The sequence below is a fragment of the Ostrinia nubilalis genome, chromosome 23 (genome assembly GCF_963855985.1).
Source record: "Ostrinia nubilalis chromosome 23, ilOstNubi1.1, whole genome shotgun sequence".
NCBI classification, from domain to species: Eukaryota; Metazoa; Arthropoda; class Insecta; order Lepidoptera; family Crambidae; genus Ostrinia; species Ostrinia nubilalis.
This window is the reverse complement of record NC_087110.1, coordinates 11,655,654-11,678,732: the sequence shown is the minus strand read 5'-3', so window position 1 is coordinate 11,678,732 and position 23,079 is coordinate 11,655,654. Positions and strand designations below refer to the sequence as shown.

Genomic DNA, 23,079 nt, shown 5'->3' with positions numbered 1-23,079 from the left:
CACAAGGTGGGCCGGCGACTTCATGAAGGTAGCAGGAAGGCGCTGGAGGCAGGCCACCATCAACCGGCTATTGTGTAAGGCAAAAGCTTTTCCTATTTAAATTTATCGGATTTTGGTTAATTACACTAGATTCCCATCAATTAGAATAATTAATAATTGTCAGACGCAATCTCGGGGTATTTGTTGGTAAACAAAGAAGCACTCTGTCTTTTCAATGAGGAATCAAAACTGGTGCCACCATTTATAAATCGGCTTCGGTCGAGGCGGAGTGGAAACAACGGGACACACGAACGGTGAGATTTGCAAGCTAAAATAATAGTCTTTCAAGATTTTTACTATTTGAGCTGGTACTTAAATTGCTCCAGAAGACTAGAAGGATGTCCGAAGCAAAAAATTATACCATGTTTTCAAACCGCAAAGGACTCAAATAAGTATAGCGTCTCCCTTTTTTTAGGTAGTTAGGGAAGGGTCGTACTTCCAAAAGATAAACCTATACTACCTACTTAATAATCTGATGATGACAATCTGCTGAATTTTGGGGGAAGAAAATCGGATTGGTGAAATGTATTTTAATGTCCAAAATAAGTGTTAAATCAATTTTATTATTTGAATTCTTGGACCACCGCGGCACCGTTCAAGTTCGCAAAATCTTCTAAGAGAGATTTTTTAAAATTCATAACTATGCACTCTAGTCTAACACCTCTGGTGCGCTTCTTCTTATCAAGAAACTGTTTTGAGTAATATTTCCTGTTTGTGCAACATTTTTCTTTACTGCTTCGCGCCTATGTATGTAGGATGATATACCCCAAAGACTTCATTGATAAATGGGCTATCCAATACAAAAATAGTTTTTAAGTCGGGATTAGCTCGTCCAGGCAAACAAAAGACTTCAGCTCTTCAGCAATAATCTATCGAATCTATACTAAATAGATTCACCAGATGTTCTCCGAACTTCCCCATCAGTGTGTCCCAAAATCTCTTTAGTAGAATCCTCCGAATAGATTTGAAAAGACAGGGAGTGCCGGTAAACCGGCAAATTAATGTTCGGCAATGATAATTCGAAATCGAACTCTCGAGCGATGTAACGTGTACTCTCCAGTTTATTTAGTATTGTGAACGCCTTCTGAATTGATCTTGAGTAAAGATATGGTTAATTTATCAAACTAGTTTTAGTCCGCAGCTTCGCCCGTGTGAATTTTGATCAGTCACAGAAAGATTACGTCATAGCACACGTATCAACCCGGAATGGGATCAACTTATAAGTTTTGCAGATTTTCAGAGGTGAAACATTATTTCACTTTGAAATAAAATATTAATTTACTCAAATAAGTGTTGGTCAAAGGTAGTGTAATGTTAGTTGAAACGATATTAAAGTTTAAATAAATAACTAACTAAGCTCGCTATTAAAATATTATGTTAAACTATATTATTATATTTTCATACTTTGCATTATCTTGGCCTCTAAAAGTAAAACAATAAAAAGATAGAAAGCAGGCGCCAAAAGTCATAAAAGTAAAACTTATACATTAATCCTATATTCTGGATGATAAATGTGTCTATCCTTGAACTTTACTGCGACAACATAAGACTCAAAATCGAGTGGCAATTTTTTAAAGACGTTAGATTGAATGACAAAGTTTTATTGGGCGCGTGTCACACCGAAAAGAGCTTTTTAGTGTTCGATATTGTAAAAATTACTTTCCTGGAATGTTACATTATGTTCTATTGTTTGGTAGTTGTAACTTCTTTCTTGAGTGAAAAGTCCTAGATTTGATTCCCAGTGGAATGATGTACACATACAGTTATTCTATTTTATCCAGTCTATATGTAGTTCGTTAGGTAGCTGTTTTTGCGGACTTCAATTTATCTGATTAGAATCACGAGGAAAACACGGGAAGTACAATTGTTGCAATTCACGACGGCGAGTGAGCTTTAGGTACATGTGTGGTGGCTCGCTACTGTTCGTTTTTAATAAGTTTTGATAGACATTACAATATTGTTAAATGCATGTACACATACACACACAAGTAAAGCTCACTCGCCTTCGTGAGTTGCAAGAACTGTACTCGATCATTAAAAATTATGTGTAAATATTATAGAACTGACAACACTACGATGAAAGATAGAAAGAAAGAAAGAAAGATACATTTATTACAATGGACATCACACAAATACAGGCAATTACATAGACATGACAGTGGCACATAATAATAAAAGAAGAAAAAATAAAAACAAGAGTAAATTACTGAGCAGTGCCACCCATTCACCAACAAGATGCCCACTGCAACGGGACCCCACTCAGCATATGCCGTGACCCACGGTGACGAAGGCCACGGCGCTGGTTTCACGGCGACGATGAATTTCATAGAGCTTTGCTACGATCTACGATTGCATTGTAGTAATTCTCGTAGCAGTACAAACTACGAGACATACTGATACCGAACAATTTTAAGTATGATTTTGAATGGTTGGATTTGTCATGTTATATTTTTTTATAATATTATTATTTCATATGTTATAATATTATTTTGAAGTGACAATAGCCGACTAGACGTATACTACAAGTGCTAGGAGTCTTAAATTTTACATGGGGGTTCCTTTTAGAACGCATTTCCGCAACGTTTGTTCCGGCGTTTCTTCTCAGCACTTGCCATATGTTTGTCTCGAAGCGCTGGTAGGGCCCAAAAGATAAGGAGACATGTAAAGTGCCCCATAAGGGCTACCTTTTTCTTTTTTTATTATTTTCTATTGACGTTCATAAGTGCCACTTGTGGTCTAAACTGAATAAATATTTTTTGATTTTGATTTTGATTTTGATTTTGCAGGAGCTCACTAAGACGGGATTTTGTAAAATTTAACCCCTTAGGGGGGCGCTAGTTACTAATCTATCTATCTATCTATGTCAGCCTTTGGGTTCGCCTTCGAACATAGGCCTCCTCTTCAACCCTCCACCGACTTCTGTCCCTGGCCACACGCATCCAGTTCACTCCAGCCTGCTGCCGGATATCGTCTGTCCATCGTTTAGGCGGTCTTCCCCTGTCGCGGGTGTTGGAAATGGGCAGGGCACATTGCACGGATGAACCAGGATCGCTGGGTCAGAAAGACCCTGGAGTGGAGACCCCGCAACAACATAACTTAAAAAATAAAGTGCTAAGTAACGGTGTAACAGTCGTCCAAGCCAGCCCAAAATGGTTCAATTCTTACCCGTGTCAATACTTATATAAATCCGACAGCCTTGATTCAATTTGTCTAGGTATTCAAATCCAGCCGCTTTCCCTTTTGTTTAGTAAACTACATACGGATTTCTTTTGCCACAGAATATAAGAGAACAGACATCTTTATGTGGTTGGTGGAAATAAATCTTTATTAATTATCTTAATATATCTATACCTATATTTTTATTTTAGGTAGAAGTAAGGTCATAGCAGACTTATCAACTCTGAAAAGGATCATCACCATCATGTCCCAATCTGTTGCGGATTCGAATCCCGCCGAGGCCATGAATAAGAATGTAATTTGTACAGTTTTCTTTAGCCATCTTACTCAAAGTTCTTTGTAATTAGTTTTGATTTAGCTTGTTGGTAGAAAAAAATCGTGGATCGATATAAGTTTGAAAGAAAATCGTCCACAATATTGCAAAAAATAAAATTGCAAAACATATCAAAAATGACTTCCTGAACATGTTAAGCAAACAAAGAGTGAGTGTTATTAGTACAATAAACCCTCGGTTTTATGGTGTTTTCATAAAACACCATGATATGCAAGCAGTTTCGGCATTTACCCGGCATTTTTGCGATGTACCCGCAAAATAGTTTACTCAGATCCGAGACCGTAACTAACTATAGTATACTGCTTTATGTTGTTGTTACAGTCATTATTATGCATATGATAAACTTGCCAGGATTATAAAATAATATATAGGTCGCGCAACGAAAGTTGAAGCTATCAACACAAGCAAAGATTTTTATTTATACAGGGTGGAAACGTTAAGTGATCTCACTCGATTATTTCTAAACTATACAAGAGCTTCACAAGTTCTTTCAAACGGTACCAATAAAAGGTTACATAATAAACTGGATCTATCCAAAAATTCAATGTTTCCAGCTTCCATACATTTAGTAAAACCACATAATATTAAAAACTATACAAGATATTCAAAAACTGGTGACTGATCCTGAAAGTGCTTCACGAGCTCTATCCAACGGTACCAATAATAGGTTACAAAATTAACTGGATCTATCCTAAAATTCAGTGTTTCCAGCTTCCATACATTTAGTACAGCCACAGTCATGGCACTCGTGTCTTGATAATCGCGATTACGGCGCGATCAATACTCAATACTCAATACTCAATTCTTTATTGCATCCATAATAGGTCGCGCGACCTGTCGTTGGCCTTTGGTCGTGCCAGCGATGGCGATCTGCACGCATTGGTATGGTTGAAGCTTTAATGCGCTGCAAAATTACGAATCTCTTATGATTGCCACTATCCAATCACTAAGTATTCAAAATAATACCCAACAGAACAATTATTATAAAACGAAATTGGTCCATTCACATTCCGCTAAAACAACAATCAACTAAATGTTTCCATATTGCTCTGGCTCAACTAAAACAATTACCATGGAAACTTTTGTATTACACCACACATTGTGCACACGATTTTCAGCTTTAATGCATCGACTTACCACCCAAGGATTTTCATGGGATACGGGAGCTTTGGAATGCATTTAATTCTGAACTTTACATCTGTACATTTAAAGACGAAACAATTTTCAGGATCATGGAATTCTACACATTCCAGAAGGCGTCGGTTGCCGCTTTTGTAGTTATGTTATGAAAGGATTGCACTGAAAAGCGGTTTACCTTGCATTTATACGGGGTGATTTATCTTTTGTTAACCGTCAATAAAAGTGAGGAGATGCTTTTTAATTTATATGTGTGAATTTTATTCGCGCATAAGTTGCAGTAAAGTAATAATTAGCATAAGTTCTCGAAAAATGGAAAAGGGTTTTTCTTGAAGAATTAAATCTAGTATATTTTTGCCCATCTTTCCATTACAATCGATTATGCAAAGTATTTCAGAGAATGTTTGTTTTATGTTTTTTATGTGACAGATGATGATGATGATGATGACTATTTAGTTTCTGCATACTTTTTTCACAACTTATAGATTATTATGTGAAGTATCTCAAACATAAGTTCCATCCTAGGTTCCATCTTTCGAAAGATAAGACAAAATTGCATTCTTAAATGGCCCCCATAACGGAGTCCTCCTATTTCTTTAGTTATCCTTAAAACGTCCGACTGTGTCAGAGCAAGGAACGGACGCTTTCTAAATTACTCCATTATTTCCAGATTAATTTCCAGGTCGCCTGGAAGCCGGTCTGAATTCTTAAACTATATTACATTTCATAGTACCCCTTACAAAGTATTCGCACGAACCGTCGCGTGATTTTTTTATTTGGCGAAGAAAGAAATAGGATTTTCTTGCAAAGTTTTACCACAGTTCTACTTTATAATTATTACTTCATTTTTTCATAGTACTATAATGTTATTGTTGTAAGTATGCAAACAACGTTTGCTCTAGTATCATAATACTATGATTTACCAAACCATTATCTTTAAATCAAACATTGGACAAACCTTGGTAAGAGTGACGTGATTACGAGGCTATCCTTGGATAGGCAGGATCTACTTGTTAGCTTCGTCGCGAAATAAGCCCAAAATTAAGTGGACACATTTTCTGTTGCAATGCGCAGTCAAAATGAAAGTGACAAAGTGAAGCCACCATAGCCGAAGGGTGAAGGGGTCGGACTGGCTGACTCGTGATCCAAGGAACGCTCGACTATTGTGGTGAGCCCAATCGTGACACAAGCATATTAGCTTAGTACGAGGGGCTAACGGGACTATTAGTAATTTGTGTTCTTTCTACGGTACAATATAGGTAGAACAAACTTACCTGACACCGCCCATCTATGCACATGTCCAGGCTGCCTGGTCTGCATCTGGTGCCGTCAGACACCCTCGCTGCTAGTACAGCCACCACCACTCGGTCTTCTTCGTCCAGTGACACCGTCTGGGGAAAGACATGAAAGATACAGGCTATCCAAGTAGTCATCCTAAATCCTAATTTCCATGTCCTGCAGGGCATCTTTTTCTCGAGAAGCCATTAAGGCTTCATGGATAAGGCCAGACAGAAAATGACCTTACTTAAATTAGTGCTTTCTGAAAAAATCTGGGATCCAAATCAAACTTAGCTCTAATATCTGAAAAATGAACTATGAAAACGATCTGTTGGATATTTTTTTGCACATTTTTTTATTTTATAACATAGGCGGAACAAATAAAATAAACGATGCTTACTCAAGGATGGAAACACAAACAAATCAAAACTTACCGGCTCAATACTCTGACCAGAATGCTGAGGAGTGCCTCTGCAAGTCAACGCGCAGGGTTCAGCATCATCTCTATGAGCTGTCCAATGGAACAGCTCTCCACCATACGGGGTACTATCGTGGGCGCTGCACTGCTGTTCTCGCCAGATGTCTTCTTCAAGGAGGGATATGTTGCCACGGCATGGCTGCGGAAGAAATTCTTGGTAAGTATCACGTAAAGTAGTAAGCGACATAGCCAGCAGAATTGCTAAAATCAAGTGGCAGTGGGCGGGGCACATAGCTCGCAGAGCTGATGGCCGCTGAGGCAGAAAAGTTCTCAAATGGCGATCACGGGCTGGTAGTAGCGGCGTAAGGGGGGGCGCTGGGGGCGGGCGGTCTGCCCCCGGTGCCAAGCATCCGGGGGTGACAACAGTCGCGCAGATGAGTACTCACTGGCGCATCTGCATGGCAAATCTGCGGTCTATGTCATGATACGGGGGGGGGGTAATCGGTAGTAACCCCAAAATCCTGGGGGGTTCCAGGGGGTGCCTTTTGGACTTATGGCAACCCATGCTTCGCCGCCACTGCGGGCTGGAAGACATAGTTTGGGCAGGCGCCCCACTATGTGAACCAATGATTTGGTGAGGGTCACAGGAGGTGCCTGGATGCGGGCGGCGCAGGAACGGTCAATGTGGAAATCCTTGGGGGAGGTCTTTGTCCAGCAGTGGACGTCTTGGCTACGTAACACGCTATGTGAAGATCATTTGATACTCATGATGTGATGTTGGGCGAAAATCGAAAGTAGTCTGTAGCACTTTGGTTAGTGAAATGTAAAAATCAATTGCAAAATCCATTATAATCGCCATGGATATTATCTCATTGTATGAGCTAAATGAACAATTTTTATTTTCTTCTCTATAAAGAGAAAAGAGGATCTGTAATGCATGAAAAACTATTTTTTGCCGGTAGCTTCTTCTATGGATTTCGGTCTGTAACAAGTTATGTTCAACACATTTAATACTCTTAAAAAAGTAAGTTATATGACGGAAAAATATACTTTCTAATAATAACTTCAAACATCAGCGTTTCAACTCGCAAATGTCTTGCAAAACTCTGATTATTTACTTTTATGTCAGCGTGGTTATTCAATTCTCTGTCAATAACATCGGTATTCCAAAACATGCCTTCATTAATATATCCTTTAATATCAGAAAATCAGGAGTTTCGCATAATCCCCTTATAATGATGTGAAATGTCAGTATTACACAATACATTTCGGAGTTCGATATCATTAATGGGGCAGGTTTTATGCCCTTTGAGGCACGAGTACCGTTTCGATGCCAACAATGTGTTATTGATACTTTTTCCCTGTACAGATCCGTAATTATAACGAGTGTCTGTACGTTGATTTTCCGTTTCGGGCTATGCACATCAAAGTGGGAAATGTCTTTCTTGGAAGCCAGAAATAATGTAGATGGTACTTGTAAGTAAGCGTCTTAGTTATAAGAAAAGATTCCTTTTCCTTTCCAGCAGGATTGTCCATATTACGAAACAGTGGATTAAAAAGTACCTTTAACGAAACATTTATATTACTTAAGGGGGTGCAGCGCGGAATCTTTACAATTGACGTATTTTTCAATCACCTGTGCTCTGCGATTAGTGATTGAACTACATCAAAAGAACTTGTCTAGGGTAGCCCAATCCTTGCTTAAGGTCGCCGCCTTTTCGAAATTTTAAACAAGTACGTATAAAATTAATAAACAGTATTTTAAGAAGAGACATATCAAAATTTTATTTCTTCGAGAACTTTGTTAATTTAACGTATGAAGCAATAATTCTTATATGGAAATGTTCAGATTAATATTTTGAAGGTCGCCCCCTTCTTCATTTTCGGTATTAATGCATTAATATTGAGAATTTTTGATTTTCCTAAAAAAAACATTGCCGTGAAGAAATCACTAGGAGTTTTCAATTTTCGTAAGCTGTCAACTACTGTCAAGTGTCATCAAGTGACATTTTCGTAAATTTAGCTAAAGGAAATACAAAAGAAATTACACATTTTTTGTGTTTTTGGTGCATTTGCAATTTAAAACTTGAGGGAGGATGGGTAAGCAGAAAAAGAACCATTACCTAAATGGAAAAACAAAAGGAATTTACCGTAAAAATGCTGCTAAAATGTGGTATGTACTAGACTATATTGGATGTTATAATAATGTTGTTATTGGAGAACTTTAAGCTACATTCTGTTAGCTTTTTTAACTCGCATTACAACTAGGTACATTGTGTTAGAATTGTTTAATAAACCCTGAATTATGTTTTCAGGCAAGTAATAAAATCTAAAATTGCGAAATCTGCGGACGAATCAAATCCCTTACAGAGTAGTGCGGCCGCAGAGAGTGCAGATGTAAATAGGTACTTATCTATTCTTATATCTTCTTATGTAGTGACTTCAGTTGTTACGATAAAAATCCATTTTCACTAGAAAGTCTAGAAACTCTTGCAACCTTTATTCTGCCTCACAACATACCATATCCATTCTCTGTTCTTTCCATAATATTACTTATAAATTCATCTTGTTTCAGTCTACCAATGTCAGAAAATCCATTAATGAGCTCGGGTAATCCAGACAATGAAAACTTTCAAAATGTAAATATTTTAAACTGTACATCGTAGTAGGAAAACAAATTGATTCTATTACATAAATCTTATTTTTTAGGTTACATGTAATCTTATCGACGAGAAAGAAGAAAGAAATGAACCGAGTATAAAAGGCTATCGCATTGTTGATTTCATGTACATGTTTGAGCAATGCAAAGAACTTGCGCACCACAATTCTCCATTTGGTTGCAATTTCAGCAATTTAAAAATTACAGGAGAACAGAAAAACGGTTTTCATTCCAACTTTAACTTGGTATGTCAAATGTGTAATGCAAAATTAAAATTGGAAAATTATAAATGTCTCAAAAGCAGCAAAGAAATCACACTCAACCAGAATATCGTGAGCAGTTTTATGTCTGTAGGTATGGGATTCACTGCCCTAGAGCAAGTCACAACTTCTCTTGATATACCTTGCATGTCGGAACATCTGTATGCTAAATGTCATGCTAAGGTGTGTGAACTCTGGGAGCTAGCCAAAGAAAAAAGCATAGAGGAAGCCGCAAAGGAAGAATTTGAACTAGCTGTAAAAAATGGCGATGTTAATGCAGATGGCGTTCCCATGATAACAGTAGTAGCTGATGGATGTTGGAGTAAGAGATCATACAGAAAAAACTATACAGCTTTGTCAGGAGCTGCAGTTATAATTGGATACAGAACTAAAAAAGTTCTGTATATGGCTGTTAAAAATAAATACTGTATGATCTGTGCGAGAGCACAAAATCACAATCTTGAAGTTCCTGAGCATGTGTGCTATAAAAATTACACGGGATCATCTAGTAGTATGGAATCAATGGCCATATTAGAAGGTTTCAAAAATTCATTAAAAACTCAAGGCCTCATTTATTCCAAACTCATAGCTGATGGTGATTCCAGTACTTATAAAAATATCTTAGATGCCAAACCATATGGCGCTCTTATTGTTGAAAAGATTGAGTGCTCCAACCATCTCCTCAGAAACTTCTGTACTAAACTGGATGAATTATCAAAGAACACATGTTACCAGTTAAAATGGCGAAAATTACTCGGACAAAACATATTGCGCTTGCGACGATCTGTCAAAGGTGCCATAAATCACATTAATTCTCAAACTGATAAATCTTTTGCTGATAAAGTAATAGATTTAAAACAAGACCTTTTAAATGCACCTAATCATGTATTTGGTGATCACAGCACGTGCAAAACTTATTTTTGCAAATCCAGCTCCATGAATGATACAAATGTTTTGCCAGAAATTAAGTCAGATCCTATCTTTGCTGCTATAATGAAAATAATTTGTCGATTGATCAATAATGCCAAAAGTTTGATATACAATGTTAATAGTAACATTGCTGAGGTGTATAATAGTATCGTTGCTAAAATAGTTGGAGGAAAACGACTGAACTATTCACTTAGGCAATCTTATTCAGGACGTTGTGCTGCATCTGTTGTGTCATTTAACTCCAAAATGCCACAAACATATATTTGCAAGAAAATTCTTCATAAAAGTCCAAATCGATTAGTCAGTCGGTTAGAAAACAAACGTAATATTAAACGATTGGCAAATTTAAAACGCAGACTTAATAAAAAATCGTATTCCGTCAAAAGTAATACAGAAAGTAGCGATAAAGATTATGGCGACATGTGCCAAAGACCTGATTTAAGTGAATCAGATTACAATTTTGCCAAATCAATGCATATGGCTAAAATACAGCTTTCTGACGTGGATCGCCGTGCACTTGAGCGGCGCACTGTATTACAAGCCGATTCGGTTGAATGGCTTCAAGAGCGAAAGCTACGGCTTACTGCATCTAACTTTGGAAAAATTTGTAAAAGAGGCCTTATAAAATGTGGACCTCTCGTCAAAAATCTTTTAAACCCTAGAAGTGATCTAAGCCACATTAAAGCCATTCAGCATGGAAAGGAAAATGAACCCGTGGCTCTTAATGATTTAGGAAATATATTGAACGAACAGGAGGGATTTGGTTTCAATATTGGTAAATGTGGCCTTTTTATCGATCCAGATTTACCTTTCTTAGCTGGGAGCCCAGACGGATTGTACAAAGATGCTATTATTGAAGTCAAATGTCCTTACTCAGCAAAAGACATGACGGTAGCAGAAGGTATAAAAAAAAAGAAAATATGTTTTTGGAAAGAGGATAAAAGTGGGACTGTTACTCTTAACAAAAATCATGACTGGTTTTACCAAGCTCAGGGTCAGCTTCACGTGGCTAGGAAAAACGTTTGCTTTTTCGCAGTTTGGACTAATAAAGATATGAAAGTTGAGAAGATTCTGAGAAATGATGAATTTTGGAAGAAAAATATGGAAGAAAAGTTAGAAAAGTTTTATTTTAATTGTTTATTGCCCGAAATCATAGATTCGAGACTCGACAGAAAAATGGATATCAGGGAGCCTGATTATATATTAAAAGCACTCGAACAAAAAGCCAAAGCAAAAAAAAGACAAACTATAACAAATAACGTACAAACAACAACCAAACGTCGTAAATGTGATAGTTAAATCCTTCGCGCACTCCTAGCACTTAATAAGGCTAAGTTTAAAGAAGAATTGACGTTACCTTTCGACGAGAAGAGCAGCCCAACGAGAAGTACAGTTTTGTGGTGTCAAGTACTAATTTAATTAATCAATACAAATAAAAAAAATGATTGTAATTTTGTTTTTTATTTGAAGTAATAAAATTATAAGGTACATAATTAATTTACACCAACCACAATTTGTCAGTGCGCCTGCCTATCTATACAGGGTGGAATTTTGTAATGCCACCTGGAGGGAAAGTACTTTTAATATTGTAGATAGAATTTTTTTCTCAAAGAAAACATTCCTTTATTTTTGAAAAGAAATAGAACTGCATTCAAAGATTTCCAAAAATTTGCTTGCCACACCCGAGAATCGAACCAACTAAAATCTGTTAAAAATTACACCCTATATTTTTATTACATTGATCGTTAGGGTTAAGTATAAGGATGAAATCTCTCTAACAAACTTGATAAATCAAATGAAAGGAAAACCATGAAATCTTCATTTTTTTTAAATTATATACAGAAAATTGTATGGTATGGTAGTGAATATTCGAAAAATTTTCGAAAATCTTTGAATGCAGTTCTCTTTCTTTTCAAAAATAAAGGAATGTTTTCTTTCAGTAAAATTTTCTATCTACAGTATTAAGAGTACTTTCCCTCCAGGTGGCATTACAAAATTCCACCCTGTATAAAATGATTTTGTTGTATGTAAAATGACAATTTATCAGGTGTAACAAAAAACTAATTTTCTTGTAAACCGTCTTAATTTCAAAATTTACCAATATAACAGGATAGAGAAAAATGAGTACATCTTTATTTTTTCTTTACCATTTTGGTGCATTTTTAAAGCAATTCTATTGTACTGTGGCACGTACTACACATACCAATTTTCCAAGCAACTGGTCATCGCATTATAGTGTACGTAAATCTGGTAACACTGTTTTATGCGGAATTTACACAAACGGGTTTTTGGTTTTGATCGGCTTTGAAAACTAGTAACATCTAGCGAATTAAAAATAGTTGAAAAATACACATTTCAGGTTTGGCAGGCGTACGGACATTATTATGTAGGTATAGTAATTAGTAATTTAGGAAATTAGAATGAAAGAAAATAATTTTGTTTATAAAATAAAATTAGTGAAAATACTAATCTACATAATATTAACATTCAGTAATATAATACATTAAAATTATAATATGTTTTACTCTGTGTTGAGTCTACTCTGTAAATCAGTTTGCTTGAATGTCTGTTTAGTTCCATGCGCCACCGCATACTCGGCTCTCAAATCGTAGTTTTTCGTCCGCGCTGCACCCCCTTAAGTTATTGGGTATATCAGCGTCTTCCCATAACTTGAAATTGTAGCCATGTTTTTGTTTCATAGCTCAAACAGAAGAGTAATATCCTAGTACTATCCAACTCTACCTTTAAGTTAAAACTTGACCTTCATTGGTTGAGTTTTTATTGGCGGTCAAGCTGTAGATCCTGGCTACACAGGAGTTGCAGGGGTGGGAACGAGAGGTGGGAATAGTCCCGTTTATGTAAAGTAAAAGTTTTCACACCATCTCCATTCACTCCATAAACGTTACAGAAAACAAAACTACCCACAATTCCAAGATTTCAAACAAGACCAAACTTTTTACGGGACCGATCCAAAACTTCGTCTTGTAAGACGTAGATTTCAAATGTAATTTCAAATCAAATATAATATTCACAAACTATTTCCCTGAACAAATAAAAAATAAAACACTTCTTTCTTGAGACAATTGTCCGACCAAGTTATTCAAATTCAGAGAAAAGGGAGTTACCACTTTTGAGTTTAATCGCCTCCGAGAAAGGGGGTAGGGGGGATGTGAGAGGAATGACAATGAGACTAGTGATGTTACTATTTTGTATCGGTAGGATTACCGCTGGTATCGATATGGTATTTTGGTACTAGCTATGGCTTATTAAATTGTTATTCACGATTGATTTAGACCGGGTTTAATTAATTTTGGGTACATATTTGATTTCTTTCGTGAAATAATAATAAAATATTCTTAAAATCCTATCCTAATAATATCTAAGTATATTAACTTAGCGCTTTTGCTCTCTAATTCCCACGAAACACCTAAAATGTTTATCATAACTTTTTAAAAAAATAAAACCGACTTCAAATGCGTGAACACAAAAAAAAAACTAAAAATTAAAAATATTGCGTATAAAAAAGTTCATCCCCAATTTTCCACCCTTGGGGGTGAAATATTTTCTTTAAATTCGCATGAAACCACCCTTTTGATAATACCTATTCAACAAAAAAATAATCGTTCAAATTGATTTATAATCGGCGGAGATATTGCGTATAAAAAAGTTCATCCCCAATTTTCCACCCTTGGGGGTTGTTTTTTCTATTATTAAATTTAAATGGGACCACCCTTGAGGTATTACCTATACGCCGAAAAAAGATTTGTTCAAATCGGTTCGTAATTGGCGGAGTTATCGCGTAACAAACATAGAAAAAAAAAAAAAAAACATACGGGTCGAATTGAGAACCTCCTCCTTTTTTGAAGTCGGTTGAAAATATAAACAAAATACACAGATAAGTTAGTTCCCTAACCAATAACATTAAAAAGCTTCGTTAGCGTTCTTGTAAGGTACAAGAATAGGTTCCTAAAACCAGAGTAAATACAAATGAGTAGGTCATCTTCATAGAAATGCACGGGCGCGGTTTGTATGTGAGCGCGCCAACACGTATGCGGCGCGCACGCACAAACTGACAAAATTTAGCGGGGATTAGCGGTGAGGTGCGCCGAATTTTATCAGTGTGTGCGTGCGCGCCGCATACGTATATTGGCGTGCTCACATACAAACCGCGCTCGGTGCGTTTCTATGAAGATGACCTACTCATTTGTATTTATTCTGCTAAAACATAGTTGCTGAACATCGATATTAAACTTGTCGATAGTCACACATCACTAAATCGGTTCCTTTCTTAGTACATAGAGGGCGTATACCTCGATTTGTGTTCAAATCTCTCGATAAAGTCTGTTTAGAGTTGGGTAAGTGGGTGATATATTGAGGCAATTGTAAGCGAATATGAATGACTTTTGAATCAGGTATTCCTAAAGCTCAAACCAGTATTTTGTTATTCAAGCCTTTCTACAGTTAGTTGTTGGGATGTTTATTTATCGAAGGTTTAAGACCTGCAAGTAAAATACTGTTTTACCTTGTAAATTAGCAGTAAGTATAGTGCAAAAAACCAAATAGGTAGCAGGAAGGCGCTGGACGCAGGCCGCTACCAACCGGGCAACATGGAGAGCATTGGGGGAGGCATATGTTTAGCAGTGGACGTCTTATGGCTGAGATGATGATTACGACTGAGGCAGTAAATTATTCCATATGAAAAAATATAATCTTTACCTTATTCAGAGAATTAGACACAGTTTCCTAGTCTTCTGCCGGATTGGATTCCCATTGAAATCACTTTTATTTTCACTATCTGGTACGAAACCTCCTTGTATTGTCAACAATATTTACGAAGTAAATGAGTAAAGTGACTGACATAGCCCGCAGAATCGCTAAAATCAAGTGGCAGTGGGCGGGGCACATAGCTTGTAGAGCTGATGGCCGCTGGGGCAGGAAAGTTCTCGAGCGGCGACCACTAGCCGGAAGACGTAGTGTGGACCGACGATCTGGTGAAGGTCGCGGGAGGTGCCTGGATGCGGGCGGCACAGGACCTGTCTTTGTGGAAAACCTTGGAGGAGGCCTTTGTCCAGCAGTGGGCGTCATTCGGCTGAAACGAACGAACGAAATGATTAATCGTCTTCGTTTCTTAATTTACCGTTCCATATTTCCTTCATTCCGCTGTATTCCTTCAACTTCAAAACGATTCAATTTCTTCTCAAACACGGACTTTAAAAGAATAATTGAATACCAGCTCGTTCTAAATGTATTCAACGTTTCTGCGAAGTAACATAAAAGTGTAAGACAAGTTATCGAGTTCGAATGTGATTCTCCGTAAAGTAGTTCTTTCTTCCACAACTTATATTAGAGTAGTTCGTTGTAGAACCTTGTGTTAGATTTTGTTACTTAGTTTATACTATATGGAGTTGTTTGGTTTGTTATTTATAAACGTATTCCTTGGACGTTGCTTTATTTTCAACCGACTTCAAAAAAGGAGGAGGTTCTCAATTCGACCCGTATGTTTTTTTTTTCTATGTTTGTTACGCGATAACTCCGCCAATTATGAACCGATTTGAACAAATCTTTTTTCGGCGTATAGGTAATACCTCAAGGGTGGTCCCATTTAAATTTAATAATAGAAAAAACAACCAAGGGTGGAAAATTGGGGATGAACTTTTTTATACGCAATATCTCCGCCGATTATAAATCAATTTGAACGATTATTTTTTTGTTGAATAGGTATTATCAAAAGGGTGGTTTCATCCGAATTTGAAGAAAATATTTCACCCCCAAGGGCAGAACTTTTTTTTTAATTTTAGTGTTTTTTTGTGTTCACGCATTTGAAGTCGGTTTTATTTTTTTTTAAAAGTTAATTATTCTTTACCTGGTTGAAGACACAGCCAGCGTCTAATAGTAGTGACACCTTAAGTAGCCAAGAGTGACACCACTTTTGAATGAATGTTTGCTGACTGTACAATCGTAGTTTTCTTGCAGTCATATGGAAGACTAGCGGCCGCCCGCGACTTCGTTCGCGTGGACCTCGTTTTACCCCCTTAGTTCATAATAGCAAAATCTGTTGTAAGATATCATGTTGATAGATAGCGTTTCACGTTCCCCCCTCATGAATATTTACGAACGTCAAAAACAATAGTTTGTCCAGCGTTGTAGATTTTAACCAATGACGATAGATGGCGCTTTTTAGACACGTCTTATTTATTTATTGAAATTTATTTGTCACGTATCATCATAAATTATAGCCTATATGTTAATCTGGGTTATAAACAATAATACTGTAAAGTTTCAACAAAATCCGTTCAGTAGTTTTTGCGTGAAAGAGTAACAAACATCCAGACATCCAGACATCCACACAAACTTTCGTAATTATAATATTAGTAGGAATTAGTAGGATTTGTTGTCTCTTATTTACCTGTTACGACATGCATCGGAAGAGTGGAATAGGTCCAATTCTACTCTGTCAAACACACAGCATTTGCTCGCGGTTTTGTCCGCGTGAAATTCATCATAAAAGTAGCAGGAAGGCGTTGGGCACAGGCCGCTACAAACCGGGCAACATAGAAAGCATTGGGGGAGGCCTATGTTCAGCAGTTGACGTCCTATGGCTGAGATGATGATGATGAACAATAAAGTAGTTTTTCTGTGACCCAGTAACAAACATGCATCCATCCTCACAAACTTTCACATTTATAATATTAGGATAGTTCTGTGTAGTTAAAGGGGTGGGTGGATTAGTCAATAGAAAATTTCTTGGAATTTTTGCACCGACATTGTTTGTTTGAAAGCTAATCTTCGTAACCACGAGTATTGATCTGATTCTTAGAACTATAATTAACCCAATCTAATAGACGAAAAAAGAATTCGGTAAACGGAAATCGAAATTGGTAAAGGGGCGTAGTATCTAACTTGGCGAAGCTTTTAAGGTACTTACTTGTGTTTGATTGGATTTAGGAAATAAAAATAATCTTTCAGCAAAAAGTACTTTGTGAAGTAGAATTTTTTTCTTACAAAGGAATAGTTTCATGTAAATCTTATGTCTGTGGGCCAATATTGTTCTTTTAGGCGCAGACCACCGACTTTTACTTGGCTGATAGTTGGGTCCGGTCGGGCTGTTAATCAGTATTAGTCCAGTCATTATAGTAAGTTCACCTCGGAATTCGAGATACCCAGCTGTAAGTCTGTAAATACGTGTATATTGACACCCTAAAAGTTGTCTCAAAACCTACATATGGTAGGGTGTAAGCAACTATTAAATTTCAAGGTCAACGGTCACAAAAATCGGTTTTTTGCGCTTTTTTTAGAAATATCTCATTTCCTGTGGGTTTTTTGTTATTTGTATTTATTATCAATATTGTAGAATACTAAATTCTCTACAAATTTTGTTTAAAAACTTTTTTTATACGGTGAACCGTTTTCGAGATAGAGGGCGGAGAGCGCGCGGTCACTGCATCACTTCAGGTCTACTTAAGCGCTTTAGATTTTTCATACAAAAGGATTTTCCCGCTAATTCCTGTGGGAATTTCGGGAATTCCTTGTTGTAACTAAGCTTTGAGTTTACTAAGGTACCTACATGCCAAATTTCAAGCGTCTAACTTCCGTTAAGCGTTTAGATTTTTCATACAAAAGGATTTTCCCGCTAATTCCTGTTCCCGTGGGAATTCCTAAGTATACTATAACCTGCCCAGGTGTATGAAGAATAATTGTACCAAGTTTCGTTAAAATCCGTCTAGTAGTTTTTGTTTCTATAAGGAAAATACAGACGGACAGAATTCTATACATGAAATATATTTTCAAAATAACTATCAGGGGGTGATTAGTGATCGATACTGATGCCAAAAATGCAATCAGTAAAATTTTTGTCTGTCTGTCTGTCCGTCTGTATGTTCCTTATAGAAACAAAAACTACTAGACGGATTTTAACGAAACTTGGTACAATTATTCTTCATACACCTGGGCAGGTTATAGTTTACTTAGGAATTCCCACGGGAACAGGAATTAGCGGGAAAATCCTTTTGTATGAAAAATCTAAACGCTTAACGGAAGTTAGACGCTTGAAATTTGGCATGTAGGTACCTTAGTAAACTTAAAGCTTATTTACAACAAGTAATTACCGAAATTCCCACGGGAATTAGCGGGAAAATCCTTTTGTATGAAAAACCTAAACCACTTAAGTTGACCTGAAGTGATGCAGTGACCGCGCGCTCTCCGCCCTCTATCTCGAAAACGGTTCACCGTATAAAAAATATTTTTAAACAAAATTTGTAGAGAATTTAGTATTCTACAATATTGATAATAAACACAAATAGCAAAAAACCCATAGGAAATGAGATATTTCCAAAAAAAGCGCAAAAAACCGATTTTTGTGACCTTTGACCTTAAAATTTAATAGTTGCTTACACCCTACCATATGTAGGTTTTGAGACAACTTTTAGGGTGTCAATATACAAGTATTTACAGACTTACAGCTGGGTATCTCTAATTCCGAGATTCTTACCTAATTTAAGCTTAAATGACTGGACTATATGGACATGTATGAAAGTGCGCACATTACACCGATTTGATATCGGCCGATTCTTCATATAAATTAGAATCGGGCTCAACTATCGGCCACCTAAAAATAGGTGGTCTTCGCCTAGGTTTACGAGTATACTTTTGAAATATGTCGTCTACATTTTCATTATACCTAAGTAGGTACACTATCACATTTTCAAAATACACTACGAGTATTACCAATACAATATATACATAATACTAATATGTAAGTAACCCTGTTCCCTCGTGGTCCTACTATTTGTCCTACTAGTAGGACCACCAGGATGTCTAGTTCTTCGTGGTCCTATTATTGTTAATATGCTTATACCAGGGAATCTATAAAGCCAACTAACTCTTCCGAATTAGAGCTACTAAAGCCTGGTCCGTGAGCACGTAGAATCTCGTCCAATGACCCCAAGCTACCTATCCTTATCGCTCGCGCGTAATTATGTTGCTGTCGCGACTGTGCGACGGGCGCCCGCAGTGAGTGTGCGAGCGCGACAGCAACATAATTACGCGCGAGCGATAGGGATGGGTAGCTTGGGGTCATTGGACGAGATTCTACGTGCTCACGGACCAGGCTTTAGCTTATTTAAGCTCTTTCTGTAAAAGCCATATCAAGCTTTCCGAGCCCAAGTAAGTTTGATGTAATCACGCGCATACCCTCCATTAATAGTCCGGTTCTAACTAGTTCAAACGTCACTTCGTCATATACTCGGTCGTGGTGCCACAGTAAAGGAGAAATAGAAAAGCATCTTTGTACAAGTTCGTCCGGGTGGCCAATATATTATGTAGACTCTCGTTTGAAACCTTACCTCAGCAGGTGGCAGATCAGATGGTGTTTTGTACTAAATTATATTTAGGAACACTGGATTTAAATCATGAAAATGTCAGAAAAGGATTATGTCCCTAAATATCTTTTGACAGTCTTACTCTTCAAAAACTACTTTGTTTGTAAAATCATTCCTGTTCCACTTAAAAAACACACTGTTTTTACGCAATGAACTTCTAAAAAGGAACAGGTGAAAAAACTCTTAGGGAAACTCGGTATTTACTAAACCGGTTACTTAATTATTTGATCACTATCCTTTGTTATTGGATATTTTCTATGGATTAAGATGACTTAACAGAAAAAAATATTAACGGATAAGATTATTATGTTCTTGTTTATTCCTTCAAGCTCTTTCAAAATCAAGATGACGATAAATTACTGTTCACTTTTACTATAGCCACACATCGGAGCATATCTGTTATTACTTGTAAACAAATTTAACCGATACCGGGGTAGTGGTGTGTAATAACGATGTTCGCAACTCAATTAAAACTTATCGATTGAAGCATCGAATGATAATTGAATCGCGGCGAGTGCTGCGATTGCATTACAACTTGACGCTTTCAAAACTGCAACTGTTGCATTAGTGGGGACTAGGTTTTGTTTTCAGTTTTGCCTTTTGGAACAAACAAACTTTGTAGTCCTGTTATTTTGAAACGATGACAACTAAAGCGTACGCGCATTACAGTATTAATTAACCTATGACAGTTTTAATGATCTTTATTTTATGAATATTTTATGTTTAGAAAACTGGTTTAAAATGTATTTATGTAGGTTATTTTGTGTGTAATAGTGACTGAGTTTCTTGCGCTGCTTCTTCTCAGCACTGGCCCATTTATTGTCCCGAAGCAGTGGTAGGGTTAATACTGGAACGTGTAAAAGTGCTTTTCAAAAGCCTATTTGCAAAAATAAATGAGTTTTATGAGTTTTTAATTGTTAATCTAAAATAATTTGAAATTGATTAGGATTATTGCAGGTTTGAGAAGTTGAAAAAAGTCGTAACAAAGAAAATATGACCTCTGGACAGTACAGTTTTTTGAAGTCAGATTTTTCGCTACCCCGTGTTATTCTCATCATAGAAGACAATTAATAATTGCTTAATATTAGCATACTCACTATTATACTATGATATTAGTTTTGTCTAGCTAGAGTCATCTCATTATTTTTACCTTGAACAAGTCTGTGCGATCGGTCTAGGTTTTGAAGCAATATCATAGAACCGCTCGTCCAAATAATACAGTGTGAGTCACGTTAAAGTGTACATATGAAAATAGATGAAACTAGACCTATTTTTATCGACAAAAAAGAGGTCAAAAAATTTTTGAGTTTTTTTTTTAATTTTTTATAGAATTTTTTTTCTTCCAATTACTTATTGTAAAGAAAACATAATAACTTTTAAACTAAGCGGTATATCCCGATAAAATAAAAACAGTAATAATGCTAAATAACAGGCGATACTAAAAAAATACATAAAATACACAAAAAATGCCAACAAATAATAAAAAATGATACTTTTTGAAAAAAATCTGCTTAAAAATTCGTGTTTTTTTGGTTATTTTATAAATTTCTCCAAAAAATGCCCCTATAACCGGTGGTTTTTATTACTTTGTATTATTTTCTATCGTATTATCTTTGTAAAACCAAAAATCGCATGTCTCTATCCCTATCACAACATATGCTATGATCGTTTGAACAAAGGCCTGCCACAACATTATTCTCCGCTACAGGTAGAGACAATTTTAATTTTAACTAAAATGCTTATTTTACTTCGAAATCTTTTGTTTTTATTTGAAATCGAACTTGTCTTTATCAAAATTACAAATCTAGAGCCATTTTCAGTTTTGTTGTTAACGAAGCGTTGAATGGCGCGCCCGGAGAGGCTTAGTTCAAACGATCATTGCAAACGTTGTGATAGGGATAGAGACATGCGATTTTTCGTTTTACGAAGGTAATACGATAGAGAATAATACAATGTAATAAAAACTACCGGTTATAGGGGCATTTTTTGGAGAAATTTATCAAATAACCAAAAAAACACGAATTTTTAAGCGGATTTTTTTCAAAAAGTATATTTTTTTTATTATTTGTTGGCCTTTTTTGTGTATTTTATGTATTTTTTTAGTATTGCCTGTTATTTATCATTATTACTGTTTTTATTTTATCGGGATATACCGCTTAGTTTAAAAGTTATTATGTTTTCTTTACAATAAGTAATTGGAAGAAAAAAAATTCTATAAAAAATTAAAAAAAAATCTCAAAAATTTTTTGATCTCTTTTTTGTCGATAAAAATAGGTCTAGTTTCATCTATTTTCATATGTACACTTTAACGTGACTCACACTGTATATACTTATATACTAATATTATAAATGCGAAAGTAACTCTGTCTGTCTGTCGGTCTTTCTGTCTGTCTGTCTGTCACGCTTTCACGCCTAAACCACTGAACCGATTTTGATGAAATTTGGCATAGAGATAGTTTGAGTCCCGGGAAAGGACATAGGATAGTTTTTATCCCGGTTTTTGAAACAGGGACGCGCGCGATAGAGTTTTTCTGTGGCAGACAAAAGGCGGGCGAAACCGCGGGCGGAAAGCTAGTAACTTATAAACAAGAACCGTACGAGCATACATCGTTCAGCCTATAGTAAGCACGTCAGACTATACATTTATATTACAAGCTCACCTCTATTACAATTAGAATAAGATGCCATGCAACGCTTGATGTGCAGTCTTATGCAGCTTTTGCCATCTCGTCTCTATTACAACAGAAATAAGATACTACATATTCTGTATATGCGCTCGTTAATCATACCAAATGGAGATGCAAGCCACTCCATTTAACTGTCAAGAGGCGCATGGAGGATACAAGACACCGATGTAAGATGCAGACAGACATTATACACATAGATGAACATTTGAGACGAGCATCCAAGATGATTGAAATACCTCCTTCCACCCATAGAAACTATGAATTTATAATATATGGGCAAGCAAATAAATAAATAAAATAATGCCATATAATAATAATAGGTACTTATCAGGATACTTCCTAATTCATTGATACCTACAGGGTGGGCCAAAAATTTGTGCAAATAGTAACGCTTGATTTCGGTTTGAGGTAGGGACGCGTGGGGAATGGAAAACTTCATGGAGCGCTTCATGAAACAACATCGTGCTTTTGTGTAATTGTTTTTAAAGCTGCCACGACCAGCATGAGCAAGTACCCAATGGTCTTTAAAAAGACTTTTTATAGCGTAACGTGAGGGCTATGATTCGATCCCTACATATTTTCTTTAGAGATATTAGATATTGTTTCAAATCCCCCCCCCCCCCCCCCACATTAAAAATAAGAAACAAAAAAAATAATGTAATTACCTCTAGGTATGTTTTTGAACCTGCCGTGCAACAGTTAACAGGCTTTTCTTTATTTGTTATACAGACCTCCATTTGACAAACACGAAGTTATTAAGCGTAAACCGATTTATGTTTCGAT

General features: G+C 36.4%; 1 protein-coding gene and 1 long non-coding RNA gene across 2 annotated transcripts in view; one reads left to right on the top strand and one right to left on the bottom strand.

The window, feature by feature from the left end:
* LOC135083170 (ADAMTS-like protein 3) overlaps positions 1-23,079 on the bottom strand; it is a 428,341-nt gene that overhangs the window by 12,301 nt on the left and 392,961 nt on the right. Inside the window, exons 7-8 of the mRNA XM_063977905.1 lie at positions 6,400-6,582; positions 5,962-6,078 (exon numbers count right to left, since the gene is read on the bottom strand). Coding sequence (XP_063833975.1) covers positions 5,962-6,078; positions 6,400-6,582 — 300 coding nt within the window. The remainder of the gene's footprint in view (positions 1-5,961; positions 6,079-6,399; positions 6,583-23,079) is intronic.
* LOC135083413 (uncharacterized) lies at positions 8,426-9,346 on the top strand. The gene is made up of 4 exons (XR_010259597.1): positions 8,426-8,556; positions 8,699-8,788; positions 8,959-9,022; positions 9,093-9,346. It is a non-coding gene; the product is annotated as an uncharacterized LOC135083413 (long non-coding RNA).